Below are 19,435 nucleotides of genomic sequence, written 5' to 3'. Positions count from 1 at the left end.
TCTGTATACACTGTATCACATTTTGAAGGTGCTGTAAAGTTCCTTCTGCAGTTTGTTGTGATCCACACAGACAAAGGCTTTTGCAAAGTCAATGAAGCAGAAGTAGATGTTTTTCTGGAATTCCCTTGCCTTCTTGACAAGCCAACTAATGTTGGCAATTTGATCTCTGGTTCCTCTGCCTTTTCTAAATCCAGCTTGTACACCTGGAAGTTCTCGGTTCACATACTGTTGAAGCCTAGCTTGAAGAAGGATTTTGACCCCAACCTTACCAGCATGTGAAATGAGCACAACTGTCTCATGGTTTGAACATTCTTTGGCACAATACTCTCACTTTCTTTGGTATTGGAATGAAAACCGACCTTTTCCAGTCCTGTGGCCACTGCTGAGTTTTCCAAATTTACTAACGTAATGAGTGCAGCACTTTTAACAGCATCATCTTTTAGGATTTGCTGAAGCTGAAGCTCTAGTATCTTGGCCACCTGATTCAAAGAGCTGACTCATTGGAAAAGATCCCAATACTGGGAAAGATTGAAGGTAAAAGGGGAAGGAGGTGGCAGAGGATGAGATGGTTAGCTAGCATCACCGACTCAATGGACATGAATCTGAGCAAACACCAGGAGTAGTGAAGGACAGGGAAGGCTGGCTGCAGGCTGCAGGCCACAGGGCTGCGAAGAGTCAGATACGACTTAGCTACTGAACACAACATACACATAAAGTTCCTTCTAAAATACAAAATAAAATACAAGAGAACAAAAGCTGTTTTAATAGCCACCCCTGCTGTTAATATTACTAACACTAAAACTGTACTTTTAAAATATAAATTCAGTATCCACACTTGCCTCAGTTGCCAATCTTGCCAAGTTTTAAAGGGGTACCTATGATACCCTACATGTATAAGGACAATCTGTCACATATATAATTTCATAAGCAAACCATTCCATTCCAAGTTTTTATTTACTGAACACTCACAGGGTACATGCGCTTCCCTGGTGGCTCAGCTGGTAAAGAATCTGCCTGCAATGCAGGAGAGCCTGGTTCAATTCCTAAGTCAGGGAGACCCCCTGGAGATGGCAATGGCAATGACTTGCTTGTGAAATTATATGTGTGACAGATCTCAATCCCTTCATCTGTAAAATGAATACAAGACTGCCTTACAAGAGGCAGGATGTGCAGAATTTAAAAGTTCAAGCTGCGACTATCATTATATAAGATGTTACTGACGAGATAGCTGAGGGAAGGGTCCACGGAACTCCTCGTATACTTTTACAACTTCCTAAGAGTCTGTAATTAATCCAAAACAAAATTTTTTTAAGTACAGGTGAGAAATCAGACCACCAGTGTTTGAATAGGGTCACAATCGATTATTGGCTGTGTGACCTCAATCAATTTACTTATATTCTCTTCTGTAAAATGAATATAAAAACAGCATTTACCCATAAGATGCTGTGTGAATTAAATAAGCTAGTACATATAAACCACTCACAAAAGTGCTTGTCACGAGGCCCGGCACTCAACTGTCAGCCATTATTAATGTTGCTATGATTATATATTTTTATTCTAAGATCATAATTCAGCTCTAGAATTCTATATGTTTACTGATGTGGAGAGATACCAGCTAGTTTGAAAAAAAGAGAAAAAATCTTGGCAGCCATTGTGCCAAACTTCTAGCTCAGCCATCTGTCTTCTTTCTATAAAGAACCTTTCTATAGGATTTAGTGTAATATTTACATAGAAATATTTATTCTTTCAAAAACGGTTATATCACAAAGAGCCACACTGCTGGAGAAGAGTCTTGCTTCTACATCAAGGTCATCTCCACCAAGTGTTCTCCAAGTGGAGAACAATGTCTTATTTTGAAAGCTCCTAAGAACAGAAGAATTCACATTTTCTCTGGCTAAGTCTTACCAGGGCCTTGAAGATGTCAGGAGGTTATTCTTGGCACAGTTCACACTTACTGCCTCTTATCATGGTGGAGGCAGAGATAAGTTTTAGAACTTTATACCTTACTGTTTCTCCTTCTCTTTAATATCCTTACAGACTCTATCTTCCAGTTGTTTAATTATCTTCATTCCTGCTTCACAGAGTTATTGGAAGGAGTACATGAATTAGAATACATCAAAGCACCTGGTGCTATACCTGGCATACAGTAAGTATTTAATACACTTTTCTTTCCTTCCTAATCGAGGACTAAGCTAATCGCCTCCATCACAAATGCCAGGCAATTGAGGTGTTCTAATTAGAATTTCACAATGTATGTACACAAACCCCAAAGTTTTTATCCCTGTTTAGAGTTTTCAGTAAAGCAGTATTATGAATCCAGATCCTAGCTGTATTTCCCTGACCACCCTAATCAATTTTATCCAAATCCTAAATATTTAGCTGTTACGGTATCTTTCAAAGCTTAGATATCTTAAACTAAAATAGTTCAAGAAACATATACTATAAATAGACATCCTTTGTGAAAACATTTTTCTTAAAATTATTCCTAAACTCACCTAAACTATATTCAGACATATTTCCACTGAAAATGCTTTTTGCTCTTTCTACAATTACTATAAATGTGCTTCTCCCTTCCTTTCAAAATGTGTAATCTTGTCAAAAAAGGCAGATTCTATAAAAAATCAAACACCTGAAGTAATGTTGCAACATGCTAGACTATAACTGTGAAAGAAAAATTAATTCTGTAAAAATGGTATCTTAACTCTCTTCACTCTTTTCTAATGATTTTTAAAACCAGAACAGTGTGTATGCTTTTCACAATATCACAGTTTTCAGCTGAATTTTCTCCTCCTATTTTTAAGATTCTTCTGAAAGTGAAAAAATATGAATAGGAAAAATACCAAAGCTTGATTTTTCAAATAACTACTACTTGAAGAGTAGTTTGGAAAAAGTCTGTTTTCACTTTCAGCCTCAAGAAGAACTTGGCTTTTTTTCATATCAAATGTTATGAGAGAACGGTTAAATGAACTCTTTGCTTTGAATTTTATCTCCAAATGCCAATATATTACTTGGAATGTTTTTTTCTTTAGTTCTGAGAACATAGCAAGACCCAGTTAAAGCAATATTTCCAAACACAAAGTTATAAAACCTAAATTCTGATAAAGACTGCTTGCAAATTCAATAGAATGAACAATTCGATCCTTAGTAGATTGTTTTTCATTTACAAGAGAAAAATGCTTAAAAAAAATCTTAACTGAAATGATGTTTACCTTACGAAAATACTGTATTCAGGATAGAAGATGCTTGTATATTGGACCCAGGCACCAGCTTCCTCTTCAGTTTCCCTTTTTTTGACTTCTGTTACTGAAAACAGATTAAATGATTCAAATCTTCTTACAGATATATGTCGTAGACAGTCATCCAGTTGTTTTTGTTTCAGAACCTTTGAAATAAAACCAAATATTGTGGTCACAAATATTATATAAATACAACGTTCAATGTTTAAGAGGTAAGGGGACTTTCATTTCTGATAATGGCAGATAATTCAGATCAAAGTCTTACTGAAAACAACTAGAAAAGACGCAGAAAACATTTTAAAACACTACTCAAAGGCATCAGAGAACAAGAACGATACTGAAGATCTACCAGTCTAATATCTAACAAGGTAAATCTAGTGAGAAGAGTCTGGCTTTTGTGACCACTCTTCTTGTGAGACATTCAATTCCAAAAGGAAGGTCTGAGAAGACAAGCAGTATCTTCAACAGTGTGTAGAATTAGGGGGTAAAAGTTGAATTTCAAAGCATACTACCTAGTCAGGAGCAGGTATGTTATTCTGAGCCTGTGTGTGTGTGTGTGTGTGTGTGTGTGTGTGTGTGCACACGTGTATATACCTAGACAGGAGCAGTATGTTATTCTAAGCTGGTATGTGTGTGTTAAGATAAATCAAATGAGTAATTTTGTTGGTGTCATTGAAAACTGGGTTCTTAAGTAAGAGAGAAAGGTAATACAGCTGTTAAGACTAATGAGGTTAAGCAAAAACACTGTAGCTCTGGATCTGAATGAAGTATAATACAAATTAATGATGTATTTCATTTTTTAAAGCTATACAGTGTATTACCTACATCCGACCACTGAAAAGGTCTAAAACCAATGCCCAAACTAGCAGCAATGAACTCACTTAACGCACATACTGCTGTCGCTAAATGACAATTTTTCTTAAAACAAAGTAAGGGGAATTCCCTAGTAGTCCTGCCAAGGGCATGGGTTTAATAATCCCTGGTTAAGGAACCAAGATGCTTCCCTGGTGGTTCCGATAGTAAAGAATCTGTCTGCAATGCGAGAGACCTGGGTTCAATCCCTGCGTTGGGAAGATCCCCTGGAGGAGAGCATGGCAACCCACTCAGCATTCTTTCTTGCCTGGAGAATCCCCATGGACAGAGGAGCCTAGTGGGCTATAGTCCATGGGGTTGCAAACAGTCAGACATGACTGAGCGACTAAACACACAAGGAACTAAGATAAGGCAGGCAAGCTGAGGAAGAATGGCAGGAATTATACAAGATAAGCCTGGAACATCATGCACACAAGAAGACAAGAAAGCCTTACAGAATTAGGGGTTATATCAAAAGGATTCAAGAGACAATAGGAAAAGGGTCCATTGGCCAAAGATGGGATACTGTGAATATTAACACAGAAAATAAATGTAACTAAACTGAAACACATTAGTTCATAATGGTAATTTTTATGTGCCTCACTGCTGACCACTGAAGAATGCAAAGAACCAACTTATTTTGAAAACTAGTAATTGAAGAGAAAGAATCAAGTATTTGTCTGTTTTTCCTATATAAACTGTAACTGAGAGTATCCAAATGGAAGAGGGGAAGTTTTTCTTTAAATGAATAGCCCAAGTAATAAATGAAGAAAGAACAACAGAACATCACCATTTTCAACGCCCTCATGAATTCATGAATCAAGGTAATCATGATAAAGAAATGACCACACGTCCCTGTGATTACTGATGAAATTTCACACCACCATTATCTTGACCAACTAAACAAAACAAAAATATCAAATCTGAGTTTCATCAAATCTCTCTCTAATGGGAAATAGGAAATGCAGGGGTGGAGGAACTCACTGATCAAGTGCAATTAGCAAAATTCAAGTTATGGGAAAGTCTACAAAACACCCAGTTTCTTCTAAAATAGATAGCAAGAGCTGGAAAAGAGACACGTCGAGGGAATATTTATTAATAGATTAAAAAGACTTAAACATATCAACAATAACAATATTTGGAATTTAATTTGGATCCTGTTTTGAAAAAAATTAAACTGTAAAAAAAATTAGGATACAATGGAGAAAATTTGGAAACTGACCAGATCATCAAAGAATTATTCTGCATAGGATTTGGCATTGCAATTATTTTTTAATGTTATCTTGTATAAGTACATACTGAAATAGTTATAGAAAAATGTTATCTGAGATTATCTGTTATCTCAGTTGTTATCTGAAAACGGTATCTCAGTTATCTGAGATTCACTTCAAAATAATCTGGTGAGAGAGAGTTGCATAATGAGAGATTAGAAATGAATTGAAGTACTCCAGAGTTAAAAATAGTTGAAGCTTATAGAAGCCTTCCTCAGTAATCAATGCAAAGAAATAGAGGAAAACAATAGAATGGGAAAGACTAGAGATTTCTTCAAGAAAATAAGAGATATCAAGGAAACATTTCATGCAAAGATGGACTCAATAAAGGACAGAAATGGTTTGGACCTAACAGAAGCAGAAGATATTAAGAAGAGGTGACAAGAATACACAGAAGAACTGTACAAAAAAGATCTTCACGACCCAGATAATCACGATGGTATGATCACTCACCTAGAGCCAGACATCCTGGAATGTGAAGTCAAGTGGGCCTTAAGAAGCATCACTACGAACAAAGCTAGTGGAGGTGATGGAATTCCAGTTGAGCTATTTCAAATCCTAAATGATGATGCTGTGAAAGTACTGCAGTCAATATGCCAGCAAATTTGGAAAACTCAGCAGTGGCCACAGGACTGGAAAAGGTCAGTTTTCATTCCAATCCCAAAGAAAGACAATGCCAAAGAATGCTCAAACTACCACAGAATTGCACTCATCTCACATGCTAGCAAAGTAATGCTCAAAAATCTCCAAGCCAGGCTTCAACAGTACATGAACCATGAACTTCCAGATGTTCAAGCTGGTTTTAGAAAAGGCAGAGGAAGCAGAGATCAAATTGCCAACATCCGTTGGGTCACTGAAAAAGCAAGAGAGTTCCAAAAAATCACCTACTTCTGCTTTAGACTATGCCAAAGCCTTTGACTGTGTGGATCACAACAAACTGTGGAAAATTCTTAAAGAGATGGGAATATCAGACCACCTGACCTGCCTTCTGAGAAATCTGTATGCAGGTCAAGAAGCAACAGTTAGAACTGGACATGGAACAACAGACTGGTTCCAAATTATGAAAGGAGTACGTCAAGGCTGTATATTGTCACCCTGCTTATTTAACTTCTATGCAGAGTACGTTATGAGAAATGCTGGGCTGGAGGAAGCACAAGCTGGAATCAAGACTGCCAGGAGAAATATCAGCAACCTCAGACATGCAGATGACACCACTCTTAGGGCAGAAAGCAAAGAATTAAAGAGCCTCTTGATGAAAGTGAAAGAGGAGAGTGAAAAAGCTGGCTTAAAACTCAACATTCAAAAAACTAAGATCATGGCATCAGGTCCCATCACTTCATGGCAAATAGATCGGGAAACAAGGGAAAGAGTGACAGACTTTTTTTTTTTTTTTGGCTCCAAAATCACTGCAGATGGTGATTGCAGCCATGAAATTAAAAGACGCTTGCTCCTTGGAAGAAAAGTTATGACCAACCTAGACAGCGTATTAAAACGCAAAGACACTACTTTGCCAACAAATGTCCATCTAGTCAAGGCTATGGTTTTTCCAGTAGTCATGTATGGATGTGAGAGTTGGTCTATAAAGAAAGCTGAGTGCTGAAGAATTGATGCTTTTGAACTGTGGTGTTGGAGAAGACTCTTGAGAGTCCCTTGGACTGCAAGGAGATCCAACCAGTCCATCCTAAAGGAGATCAGTCCTGAATATTCATTGGAAGGACTGACGTTGAAGCTGAAACTCCAATACTTTGGCCACCTGATGTGAAAAAACTGACTCATTGGAAAAGAGCCTGATGCTAGGAAAGATTGAAGGCGGGAGGAGACTGGGATGACAGAGGGTGAGATGGTTGGATGGCATCACCGACTCAATGGTCATGAGTTTGAGTAAACTCTGGGAGTTGGTGATGGACAGGGAAGCTTGGCTTGCTGCAGGCCACGGGGTCACAAGGAGTCAGACACAACTGAGTGATTGAACTGAACTGATAGATACCTGAATGGCTATTAAAGTATTATTTCCAATTTTGCATATATCTGACACTTCCTTAAAGTTTTTTTAATATATAAAGCACTCTAATAGTCATAAACAAATTAAATATAACTAAAAAGATATCTAAAACTAAATATACTTGGAAGTTAATCAATAGACTTCTAAATAATCTATGAATCAAAAAACACACAATGGAAATTAGAAACCATTTTGAACTGAATAATAAGAATACATATCAAAACAGGAAATGTAGCTAAATCCATACTAAGAGGGAAATATATGGAAAAGATAAAAATTAGCAAGCTAAGTATCCACTGCAAAAACTCAAAAAAGAACAAATTAAGTCCTCAGAAGAGTAAAAGCTAATAAAGCAGAAAACAAACAAAGCAGGGGGGATTAACAACATCAAGGGATGGTTCTCTGCAGAGATTAATAAAACTGATAAACCCCTGATGAAGCTATTAAGGAAAAAAGAAAGAAGGTATAAATTTCAATGACATAAGGAGATCACTGTAGATCCTACAGGCATTAAAAAATGCAAAGGAATATTATGAAGACTAACTTTGAAAATTTAGATGAAATGGACAAATTCCTGGAAAAATACAACTAACCAAAAGTGACACAAGCAGAAACTGAAAGTCTAAATAGTCCTAAACAATTTTAAAAATAAAATGCATAAATAAAAATTTTACTGCAAATAAAACTCCAAGTCCAGACTGTTCACCAGCAAACGACACCAAACATCTAAGTAAGAATTAATTTTAAGTTTTACCACACTCTTCATTAAATTCTCAAATAACCCCATGGGATAGATACCTATTATGTGACAGAGGAAGCTAATGAAAAGGAATGGTAATTTGCTCAAGGTCAGAAAGCTAATAAGAAGCAAATTCAGGCTATCTGACTACAGAGCTTGAACTTTCAACACCTTTTCTTGTGGAGAATGTGGTAGCCTGGCACCAAACACCACATTTCCACTTCCTTTACGATACCTTCCTATGCTAAAGCTAGAAACCACATTTCCCAGATCCCTAGAAATCAGTTTCAGACGTGCTTTTGGTTTAGCTAACCAGATGGACTAACATGAGATTTGAAAGAAAGAAAGATGGAAAGAAGAAAGATCCATTTCTGCAATGTGTGCTAGTAAGAACAGTTCTAAAGACATTTGGATCTTCAGCAGCTTTAGCAGAGGTTCCAATGTTCACGCTGTAATTTAGTGGAGAGTGAAAGACTGAGTAATGGAGCACGTGCGTGCACACACACACACACACACACACACACACACACACACAGTACAAGTGTCAAACCTTTGCTGGTAAACACAGAGCAGGCAAGGTGTACTTTTGGAGTCTATAGTTCCAGAAACAGCTTCTTGATCACCAGAGACCACAGACAATGTGAAATGATCCCAGAAAGAAGCTCAAGTTCTTCATTTTGGTAGAGGTAGCATCTCTCTTGCAGGCCAGCTTTTGTGTTGTTCTGGGACTCATTCTTTGTAGGTTCCTTTAGTTCCTCCAAAGATTTTATGAGCACTTAATTCCCTTTAAAAAGCCCTTTGCTGCTTAAAATAGCTAGAGTTGTTTCTCTTATCTGAAAAGGAACCCTGACTACATAAAGGCAAACCGAGATCAGAACCAACCAAGAAACCATACCAACATGAATAATATACCTTGAGGGAAAAAAAAAGGCTTAAAATTTTTATATTATATAGAAGGTTTATAAGGTTGATTTTTTTTAATGGAACATCAGAAAAGTTGCCTCTCTTTGACTTGTTTGAGAGTTTCCTTTAAAAATAAAAGGGTGGGGCTTCCCTGGTAGCTCAGTGGTAAAGAATCTGCCTGCCAATGCAGGTGACATGGGCTAGATCCCTGATCCAGGAAGATCCCACGTGCCTTGGGGCAACTAAGCCCCGACGCCACAACTATTGAGTTGTGTTCCAGAGCCCGAGAGCCACAACTACTGAAGCCTGTGAACCTAGAGCCAGTGCTCCGTGACAGCAGAGGCCACCACAGTGAGAAACCTGCGCACTTGCAGCTAGAAAGTAGCCCCTGTTCTCCCCAACTAAAGAGCCCGCAGAGCAACGACGACCTAGCACAGCCAAGGATGAAATACATAAATAGAATTTGAAAAATAAATAAAATAAAAGGATGAATTGTTTTAAAAGTTTACCAAAAATACAGTCTTATTGTTATCTTCATCTATGATTATGAGGAAGAAAAACACATCACTAAACAAAGCTTACTCTCAAAAAAAATTTGCTATAAAATATAAAACATAGATATTATAAATTGCCACAGATCTTGTCCAATTAATGTCCAAAAATCAAATGCCTTTTTATACTAATTAAATTACTCTGATGTCAAGGTAATGTCATTATAAATCACTAAGGTAAAAAGTTATTAAATCAACACATGTATAAAATTGGAAGAGGCTTTTATAGTTTAGTAAATTCCATGATCTACAATATGACAAGGTAATTCTCAAAGAAAGTAAATAATATATTTAGAATAAATAAAAGGGAACATTTATTTACATAATCTATACACTACTCAGTAAAGGTAATCATATGCAATGGAGATCAATTCAGATTACTACTGATTCAGTTATTTCAAGGTTATCAAAAATCTCTGCAGCTTTGTGACTTGAGAGGATATTTAAATTTCCCATCAAGGTATAATCTTGTCAGCTACCGCTTTTAGAATATTGCCTTCCAACCCCCTATGTAAATAATTAAGTAATAATCAAATGGAATTATGGGGTGGGGTGGTGAAGGAAAATACTCAAAGTTCAGATATAAAAGGTTATATACCTTATGAATAAAGTTTGGGGTCTGAGCTAGAATTGTGAAGTCAAAAAGTACCTATACAGAGCAGCTTCCTAAAATGGCAAAAAACTAGACGTGAAAAAGGAATATAGCCTCTCTTTGCCACAGAGAATTCAGAAGGAACAAGAAGGCAATGAAAACCAGGTAGACAAAGTGAAAACATTCAGTTGTTTGAAAGCTTCAGAGAAAGAAACAAATGAAAATGTTTTCAACAATAACCAAAAAGGTGATGGATGTGTTAACTCACTGGGGGTGGAGGTGGGGAATACTTTCACAATGTATACATATGTCAAATCATCACATTGTGTAGTTTACAATATGATTTCTCAGTTATATCTCAATAAAGCTGAAACTTTTAAATGGTAAATTTTTTTACTCTTAGAAAACTTCATATAAAAGCATCATTTTTAGGACTCAAAACTTCTTAGGAATTAAAATAAATCATAGATTTCTGGTCTTAATTTAAATACTAAAAATGAGCCAAATAAAAATATTCACCATTATTTTAGGAATGGGGGTTAAAGTATTTAATCTCTGGAAAATTGTTATATTACTCTTAGGAAGGCTATTGATTAATAGTCTAATAAATTTACAGTCAAGGCTATGGTTTTTCCTGTGGTCATGTATGGATGTGAGAGTTGGACTGTGAAGAAGGCTGAGCGCCGAAGAATTGATGCTTTTGAACTGTGGTGTTGGAGAAGACTCTTGAGAGTCCCTTGGACTGCAAGGAGATCCAACCAGTCCATTCTGAAGGAGATCAATCCTGGGATTTCTTTGGAAAGAACGATGCTAAAGCTGAAGCTCCAGTACTTTGGCCACCTCATGCAAAGAGTTGACTCATTGGAAAAGACTCTGATGCTGGGAGGGATTGGGGGCAGGAGAAGGGGACGACCCAGGATGAGATGGCTGGATGGCATCACGGACTTGATGGACGTGAGTCTGAGTGAACTTTGGGAGATGGTGATGGACAGGGAGGCCTGGCGTGCTGCGATTCATGGGGTCGCAAAGAGTCGGACACAACTGAGCGACTGAACTGAACTGAAATTTACAGTTCTGAAAATGTAAAAAGACACATGCTTTCACACTTGGAACCTTCTAAACTTTTTATTTTCTTTGCTGCACAGTGAAACGTTCATTTCTTTCAAGGACTTCCCCGGTGTTCCAGTGGTTAAGAATCCGCCTGTCAATGCTGGGGACAGAGGTTTGATCTCTGGTCTGGGAAGATCTCACACGCTGGGAGGAACTCAGCCCGCCCTCTAGAGACAGCAAACCATAACTACTAAGCCAAAAATAAAGCAACTTTTTAAAGTCCATTTCTTTCAAAATAATTATTGGTGAAATATTTTGTTTTCAGATTGACAAGCTACATACTTCTAACTCAAGAAAACATTCCCGTTCACCATTTTTAACCTAAAGCATATTCCCAAATATTTTTAAGGAATCCAAAAAACCCAATTATTAATCTTAATAACTCAGAAACATAAAAAAAGAAAATCTCCTCCAGTCACTGATATATATATATGTCAATAAGGTTTGAACTGTGGGGGTCGGGAGTGAGCATTACAATTTAGATGCTTAAGGTTAAAGTATGTTCCACAGAGCACACAAAAGTCCATTTCATCTGTGACTATTTGGCAGTATAAAGTTCTATAATCAATTGAAATGTAAGTTTAACTTCAACAATGTGAAAAATCCTTATAAATACAACGATGTATAAAATGTCAGAAAAAAAAAAAAAGGAATGAAAGAGCACAAATGATCCTGCTCAGCTGCTGCTGTAGAAAGTGATCCCTAGTAATATCAATAAAAACCACCGAAGAGTCCACCACTCAACTCCTCACTTACATAGGGATCCAAACCACACTTCTCAGTGCAAGATCTATATAGGCACAACCATTTCTAAGACATGGTTTCTTGGTGTCTGTTTGCCATTTTCTATCAAGGAATTGGGAGGCAAAACAGGACACAAAACTCAGTGCATCTCTTGTAACTGACTCTGAATTAACGGACCCTCTTCATTCCCTCTATTAAATATTCAGACTGGGCCATGTGAACTGAATAGTCCCAAGGTGCTATTCCTGCCCTTCCCCATTGAGTTGGTTGCCGAGTTAATCAGCCTTTTTCACAAGCTTTTTACACCAGCTGTTCTTATTATTGTCATGCATTAAATATTACAAAAACTAATGAAATAATAATTATGAGGAATGGTAATCATTATTCCATTTTATTTTTATATTTCTTCCATAAAAGTTAAGTTGAATGTTTTGGAAAGATAAAGGTAAGTTTGCTTGAGAAGTTAAGTTACTTAAAAGTTTACTACCAATTTCACTGTGGGAAGACAGCTGTATAAACTTAGGAAACTAATTATAATTTTTTAGGACAATCTGACACTCAGATTGTAGCTTCATTTTAGCATATGTATCATTTTCATGACTGACCTTTTTAACCAACGTTCTCAATTAGTCAACGAGGTAATAGGCACTCCTATTGTTCAGCATCTTGTTCTGGGAAGGATTTTGGTCACTCACATGGAATTGTTTTTCTGGTAGTCAACAGTCTTCAATTTTTTCTCAAAAAAAACAGGTTCTCTCTTTCCCTGACTATATTTCATCAAATTCAATACATCATTGATTATGATTCATTTTTTTTCCCTTCCTTCTGATGTTACATAGAATAGGCTGCCTATTGACTGGGATGCCATCAACTAAAAGACATATCCCAATTTCAAAGATGTTATAATTAAAACTACACACCTGGGGATAGATGAAAAATGGTTTGAAAATAATCAGGTTCACTGGAAAAGAAGTTTAAATATAGAAGAGTAAAAACCCACTCAAAATTCTACCATTCGGGAAAAGCACAGTTAAACATCCATCTATGCATATACATATAGCTATGAATAAGTTTGAAATGGTTCATACTATACATACTGTTTATATTTTGTTTTAGATTGCTCTCTTTGGTACTGTAAAAATCAGTTTTCTGATAAACGTACTGTGATGATCTCACTTGGATGCCCATTTTTGCATACTTACCCAGTACATAGCTATTTTTATTTTAAAAAAACATTTATTTATTTATTTGGATGCAACAGGTCTTAGTGGCTTGTGGGATCTTTAGTTTCAGCATGAGCAATCTTTTTAGTTGCGGCACACAAACTCTCAGTTGTGGCATGTGGGATCTAGTTTCCTGAACAGGGATCAAACCCAGGGCCCCTGCATTGGGAGCAAGGAGTCTTAGTCACTGGACCAACAGGAAAGTCCCCATAAGCTGTCTTTAAATGTTAAACATAAATCAAATTCTTTGTTAGGAAATCATAATAGGATTAGAAAATAGACAATTAGTTTATTCCTAACCCTGGAAAATAATTTCACTTTAAAATAATCAGAAACGGAAGAGATCTTAAAGAAATCTAGTCCCACTCCCTCATTTACAAATGAAGTACAAATAGGTTGCTCATCATCACAGGCAGATCTGGGACTAAAATCAAATTGTATTACATTCTCTTCTAGAAATCATCCTGTCTCTTTCTGCATTGACAGTCTCAAATGTATATTACCTGCTTTAATTTAAATTGTACTATAAAATATTCCATTAATCGGATTCTTCAGCCAAGTATGCAGACGTCTAGGCCCTGTTATTCATTCTGTAGGTGGTTGTGAGATGTGCGTAAGCATGTAAGGGTCACTGCTACTTTTTCATCTGCTCTATAACCCTTCCTCTTGAGAAATGCCCCTCCCTCACTTTACGCAATAATGGCAGGGTTGTTATTTTCATCGCCACAGTGTGGGCTGATGACCCAGGTCAAAGTGCACAATTCTCCTAGAAACAGCAATTGGTTCAAACTTGGCTTATTAGAGTCATTTTGGGGGAAATGATTTGGGTGTTAGGGAAAAGGGTTATTTCTTCTGGATCACTAGCTGGGTGGATGATGAGGTAGCTATTTTTGCAATCAGGTAGTCTAACCCAATAAAGAAGAAAAAAAAACAATATCCACAGCCTCTATTGATATTGATCCATAGACTTCCAGACCTCATCTGATTCAAGTGGGCACTAGATTCAAAAGTCAGCAATTTATCATGCGACCTGGTATCAAATGATGAACTAGGTCAACCAGATTTTCTCTCCAAAAATATGAATTGTAAAATACAGAAAATGTTGGACAGTGAAGGTAAAGGGCCACGAGATAGCACTGGAGCCCTAGTGGAAACACAGGATTGTGAGGAGAAAAAAGGAGACATAAGCAGATGTCATCAAAAAAGCAAGAGAGCTCCAGAAAAACATCTATTTCTGCTTTATTGACTATGCCAAAGCCTTTGACTGTGTGGACCACAATAAACTGTGGAAAATTCTGAAAGAGATGGGCATACCACCTGACCTGCCTCTTGAGAAACCTGTATGCAGGTCAGGAAGCAACAGTTAGAACTGGACATGGAACAACAGACTGGTTCCAAATAGGAAAAGGAGTACATCAAGGCTGTATCTTGTCACCCTGCTTATTTAACTTATATGCAGAGTACATCATGAGAAACGCTGGGCTGGAAGAAGCACAAGCTGGAATCAAGATTGCTGGGAGAAATATCAATCACCTCAGATATGCAGATGACACCACCCTTATGGCAGAAAGGGAAGAAGAACTAAAGAGCCTCTTGATGAAAGTGAAAGAGGAGAGCGAAAAAGTTGGCTTAAAGCTCAACATTCAGAAAACTACGATTATGGCATCTGGTACCATCACTTCATGGGAAATAGATGGGGAAACAGTGGAAACAGTGTCAGACTTTATTTTGGGGGGCTTCAAAATCACTGCAGATGGTGACTGCAGCCATGAAATGAAAAGACGCTTACTCCTTGGAAGGAAAGTTATGACCAACCTAGACAGCATATTAAAAAGCAGAGATATTACTTTCCCAACAAAGGTCTATTTAGTCAAGGTTATGTTTTTTTCAGTAGTCATGTATGGATGTGAGAGTTGGACTATAAAAAAAGCTGAGTGCCAAAGAATTGATGCTTTTGAATTGTGGTGTTGGTAAAGACTCTTGAGAGTTCCTTGGACTGCAAGGAAATCCAACCAGTCCATCCTAAAGGAGATCAGTCCTTGGTATTCATTGGAAGGACTGATGTTGAAGCTGAAACTCCAATACTTTGGCCACCTGATGCAAAGAGCTGACTCATTGGAAAAGACCCTAATGCTGGGAAAGATTGAGGGCAGGAGGAGAAGGGGATGACAGAGGATGAGATGGTTAGATGGTTGTCACCGACTCGATGGACATGGGTTTGGGTGAACTCCAGGAGTTGGTGGTGGACAAGGAGGCCTGGCGTGCTGTGGTTCATGGGGTCACAAAGAGTCAGACATGACTGAGCGACTGAACTGACTGACTGAAGCTGATGTCATGAAGATGTCCCATAAGAAAGAGAAAAATAATTCATATCTCTAGTATTGTTCAGATTTCTCAGTTTTCCAGTTCTGAATGCTCACAAGATACAAATGGTCTGTTCACTTGAAACATATTTACAAAGAGCCTGAAAATGTTTAAAACACATGGCAGATTCAGTTATTACAGAAAAAAATTCACTTTCTCCCCTGCCCTCTCCAAGGAAAAAAAAAATTTTTTTTTCTGCCCCCTTGACTAAGATTCTTATTTTGACCAACAGGATATTAGTAAATATTTAAAATATTAATATGTTTCAGTGGTTGCATTTGCTCTCTTATACCTCTGTCATCACCATGAAAACATGTTAGCTAACTGATCTCAGGATTAGAGGCATGTGGACCAAGCATGCAGCCGAGAGCCACTCAGCTGATCGCAGCCTGTCAGTGGCCCACAAACAGAATAAATGCTCACTGTTGTACGCAACAGTATGTGATGTATGTAATGGCATTGCATACAACAGTACATGTATGTATTAATATCTGATGGTGTGGTTATTTGTTACTCAGTGATAGCTCTCTGATACAATACACTGAGGATAAGATCCTGTGGGCCACTTAAAGACTGTCCTTATTCTCAGGCTTTCCGCAACACATAACAGTTATCTACTAAAAATTAACTACCCAGGCCCTGTGCAGAAGATGGAGGTTAATAAAATAACATCTTTCCCTGGGGAGAATTCCTATTCTGCTGAGAAAGATGGATTCTAATCAAATGCTCATAAAATAATGTGAAAGGGGGTTACGCATAGAGTCACCTATGGGTCTAATTCAGCCCATAGGAGTCAGCAGAGGCGTCACATAAGAGGAGATTGACACAGAGGTCTGAAGGATGAACAGTCATTTATTAAGTAGAGATGATGATAGAAAGACTCTAAGCAGTGAGCACAAATATACCAAAACATTAAATTTCAAAGCATGAGGGGAGTTCAAATGGCAGCCATGGCTGAAACTCACTCTTATGCTAAAGTAGACAGCAACTCAGAATGAATATAAATGATGGTCAACTAGAGCTTTTACTAAGAATCACTTGTCATCATAATAAGGTTTGATTGATCAACTTAAAGCCTTAATTTACTATTTTGATAATTCAACTCTGTTTACTTCACTACAGAAAGTTCCTACAATAATGATCTATAAGGACATGGATCTTATTATCCTATAATACCATCTGTAACACTAATAGCAAAACCAGATCATGAATGCTCTGCAAGGGCTGTCAATATGTCAGCAAAGAAAAGGTCTTTGAGTGTGTCATGACAGCATTGTAAGGCCACAGTATGAAAAGAAGACTCCAGACAACTGCAAACAAAGTAACCCCCAAAATAGTAAAAACACACAATATCAAATAAAGTGACTGGGAGTAGCTGAGAAACTCTTCTCAAAACACAAATCAGAAACGCAAAGTGTCCTACTGAATAAAGGTTTCAGCAGGAAACCCCAGGCAGAAGCGTAACACTGAGGTATCAACAACAGATTTCACTTCAAGCACTTTGGCAAGGAGTGTCAGTGATGTCAAATAAGAAATTTTTCCAACTGGCACACCACTGAAGTTACCAGCAACAGTGGCATCTTCGAAGTGCTAAAAGATAACCGCCAGTAAACAACATACAGAGACGCAAGGATTTCACTGATCACTTCAAACCACAAGATAAACAAGTAACTATCGCGTGGAAGAGAAGGGGTGGGCGGGGGCAGCTCTTACAACTCCCTTGGCTCTCAGCTCCACGGAAGAAACCGAAGCAACACGTGCAACGCCACAGTCCCTACACAGTCAACCACGCTGATCACCAAAAGAGGGGCCAGATTTGGGGCTAGAAACAGGCTGGGCGTTAAGAAGCAAGGAGAAGAAACCAGGGGAACAAAGTAAAACAGAAGCAGAAAAGGGCAGTATGGGCTGCGGAGCGGCGGTTCCACCAACCCTGCTGGCGGGCAAGAAGAAAAGTCCCTCAGATGCAGACTAATGTCTAGGAAGGAATCTTCTACTTAGTTCGGAGTTTCCCAGGACTCAGCTCTGGCTGCCCCCTCCCTACCGATGCCACCTGATGCCTCCCTTTTTGGTGGGACCCGTAGGTGAACCAAGGGGGCGCTCCTCAGGCGGCTCCCGATAAAATTGTGAGGGAACTCCCCGAGCTTCCAAGGGTAGAGGAGCTACAGACAGCTTGCGAGGGGAGTGGCCAGAGGCAATAGTGAATTAAGAGAGCTCTCCCTTACCTGCCGCAGGAGCTTCCACCGGGCGGCACCCAACGGCGCCGAGGCTGCGGGTCCCGGAGCGGCGCCGCTGTTTGCCTCGCCCTCGCCTGCCGTCTGCTCTGCTTGACCGGCGGCGGCGTCGGAGACTTGAGATTCCATTCCGCTAGAGCCTCTTAAACCCGAGATCCCGCCGCCACAGCTCTCCCCTGCCAGGACCTGCCTACTTCTTCCCAGTCAGGACCTGTGACGCCAGGCCTCCCTCCCTCTGCCCTGGCTCCCGAGCCCTCCCCGAATGCCGCATTTCCGGTAGTCGCGTCTCCTTAGCAACCAGGGCAGCGCGACTCTCGTCACTGCACCATTTTGCTGGTGGCCATCTTGAGTGAGGGCAGACCAGAGGGTGCGAGAACTGTGGCAGATCTAGCGCGACCCTGCCCCTTTTTGTTCTCCTCTCTCCTGTTTCAGCTCGAGTTCTGAAGACTAGCAGAGATCCAAAAGATTTGTATTTTGAGCAATAATGAGCTCAGAAGGAGAAAAATCCATTCCTGACCACAATAAAGATGGTGGAACCTGCTTAGAGCGCGTGCTAGTTGGGGGTTACGTAGAAGGCGTGCTGCAAACTAGCTCTCGGCGACACTGGGTAGGCAGTGGTTCTGCTAGCTGCAGAACGCAGTCTTCGGCAGGACGCGGTCGAGGTGACATCTGCACTCCTTCCTGAGAGGTTCGGGTCCTCTGGGCGTGCCTTTACTCGTTTCGGTATCTAGAGCCAGGCTGACTTTCAATTTGCGTACGTATTGGGGGGCGTAGGCTGGGGGGTCTCGTCCCTTCACCTCTTTCTCTCCCCATCTAGCCATCCCTCAGTCCTTTAGTCCTAGCTTTTTGACCGATGTCACTTAACTGCGTGACACATGGTACCAACTCTGTCGCCTCGGATGCACAGGGAAAACGAATAGGTTCTCCCAGGAACACCCGTGTGTCTGCCCTACCCCCATCGTTAACCTGCTGTCTTCTCCCTGCGGGTGGAAGATGGATGGATGGAGGCTGCCGGCAGGGATGTAGTCATTTAGAGCCTTTCTTTTATTTTCTCATACTTTACTTAATTTCTTTGTTTTTGCTGGTATCGGCTGCTCATTCCCTACTTCAACTCTCCTTTATTTTTGCTACTTCGTAGCAGATCCGAGCTGTGGTAAAGCTGACGCAGTATTTTTTTTCCCTTTGCTACCCAGAAACATTTTGTGGAAGACTTTCATGATGACATTCAACAGTGTGCAACATATCTAGATATTTCCTATCCAAAAAAATAGTAGCCAAGGGTTACTGAGTGGTTACTGCGTTCCAGGCACTTGATTAAGGGTTAAACATAACTTATTGTTTCATTCTTAGAATAGTTAGTGGGGTTATTATCTCTGTTTTACACAGGAGCAAGCTAAGCACAGGTGCTAAGTGCAGGAGTGAAGACCTGAACCCAGGTTTCTCTGACTTAACTACTCACTAGCCTTACTTACCTTGCTAGATAGGTTAAAAAGAACGGCTTTCCAACAGAAGACAGATGGCATCACATTTCCTGTGTGCATCCTGAAGTGTTTTTTGCAACTAAAGAGCTTTAACATCGAAGTCCAGTTGTTTTTATTTACAGATAGACATTTCTCT

The 19,435-nt window shown here is 39.1% G+C and overlaps 2 protein-coding genes across 4 annotated transcripts in view; one reads left to right on the top strand and one right to left on the bottom strand.

Moving 5' to 3' along the window:
• CAMKMT (calmodulin-lysine N-methyltransferase) overlaps nucleotides 1–17,987 on the bottom strand; it is a 420,005-nt gene extending 402,018 nt beyond the window's left edge. Inside the window, exons 1-2 of the mRNA XM_052649043.1 lie at nucleotides 17,810–17,987; nucleotides 3,210–3,382 (exon numbers count right to left, since the gene is read on the bottom strand). Of these exons, the coding sequence (XP_052505003.1) occupies nucleotides 3,210–3,382; nucleotides 17,810–17,947 (311 nt within the window). The 5' untranslated portion in view covers nucleotides 17,948–17,987. The remainder of the gene's footprint in view (nucleotides 1–3,209; nucleotides 3,383–17,809) is intronic.
• Nucleotides 17,988–18,464: 477 nt separating this feature from the next.
• The window catches only part of PREPL (prolyl endopeptidase like), a 39,908-nt gene continuing 38,937 nt past the window's right edge, over nucleotides 18,465–19,435 (top strand). For 2 of the 3 annotated variants that reach the window (XM_052647474.1, XM_052647472.1), the window contains exon 1: nucleotides 18,465–18,572. The gene's annotated coding sequence lies outside the window, so the exon portion shown is untranslated. The remainder of the gene's footprint in view (nucleotides 18,573–19,435) is intronic. The other variant, XM_052647473.1, reaches the window with a different exon arrangement.

Source organism: Budorcas taxicolor, chromosome 11 (genome assembly GCF_023091745.1).
Source record: "Budorcas taxicolor isolate Tak-1 chromosome 11, Takin1.1, whole genome shotgun sequence".
In the NCBI taxonomy this organism is placed as follows: Eukaryota; Metazoa; Chordata; class Mammalia; order Artiodactyla; family Bovidae; genus Budorcas; species Budorcas taxicolor.
The sequence above is the reverse complement of the archived record's forward strand: the minus strand, read 5'-3'. Positions and strand labels throughout refer to the sequence as shown.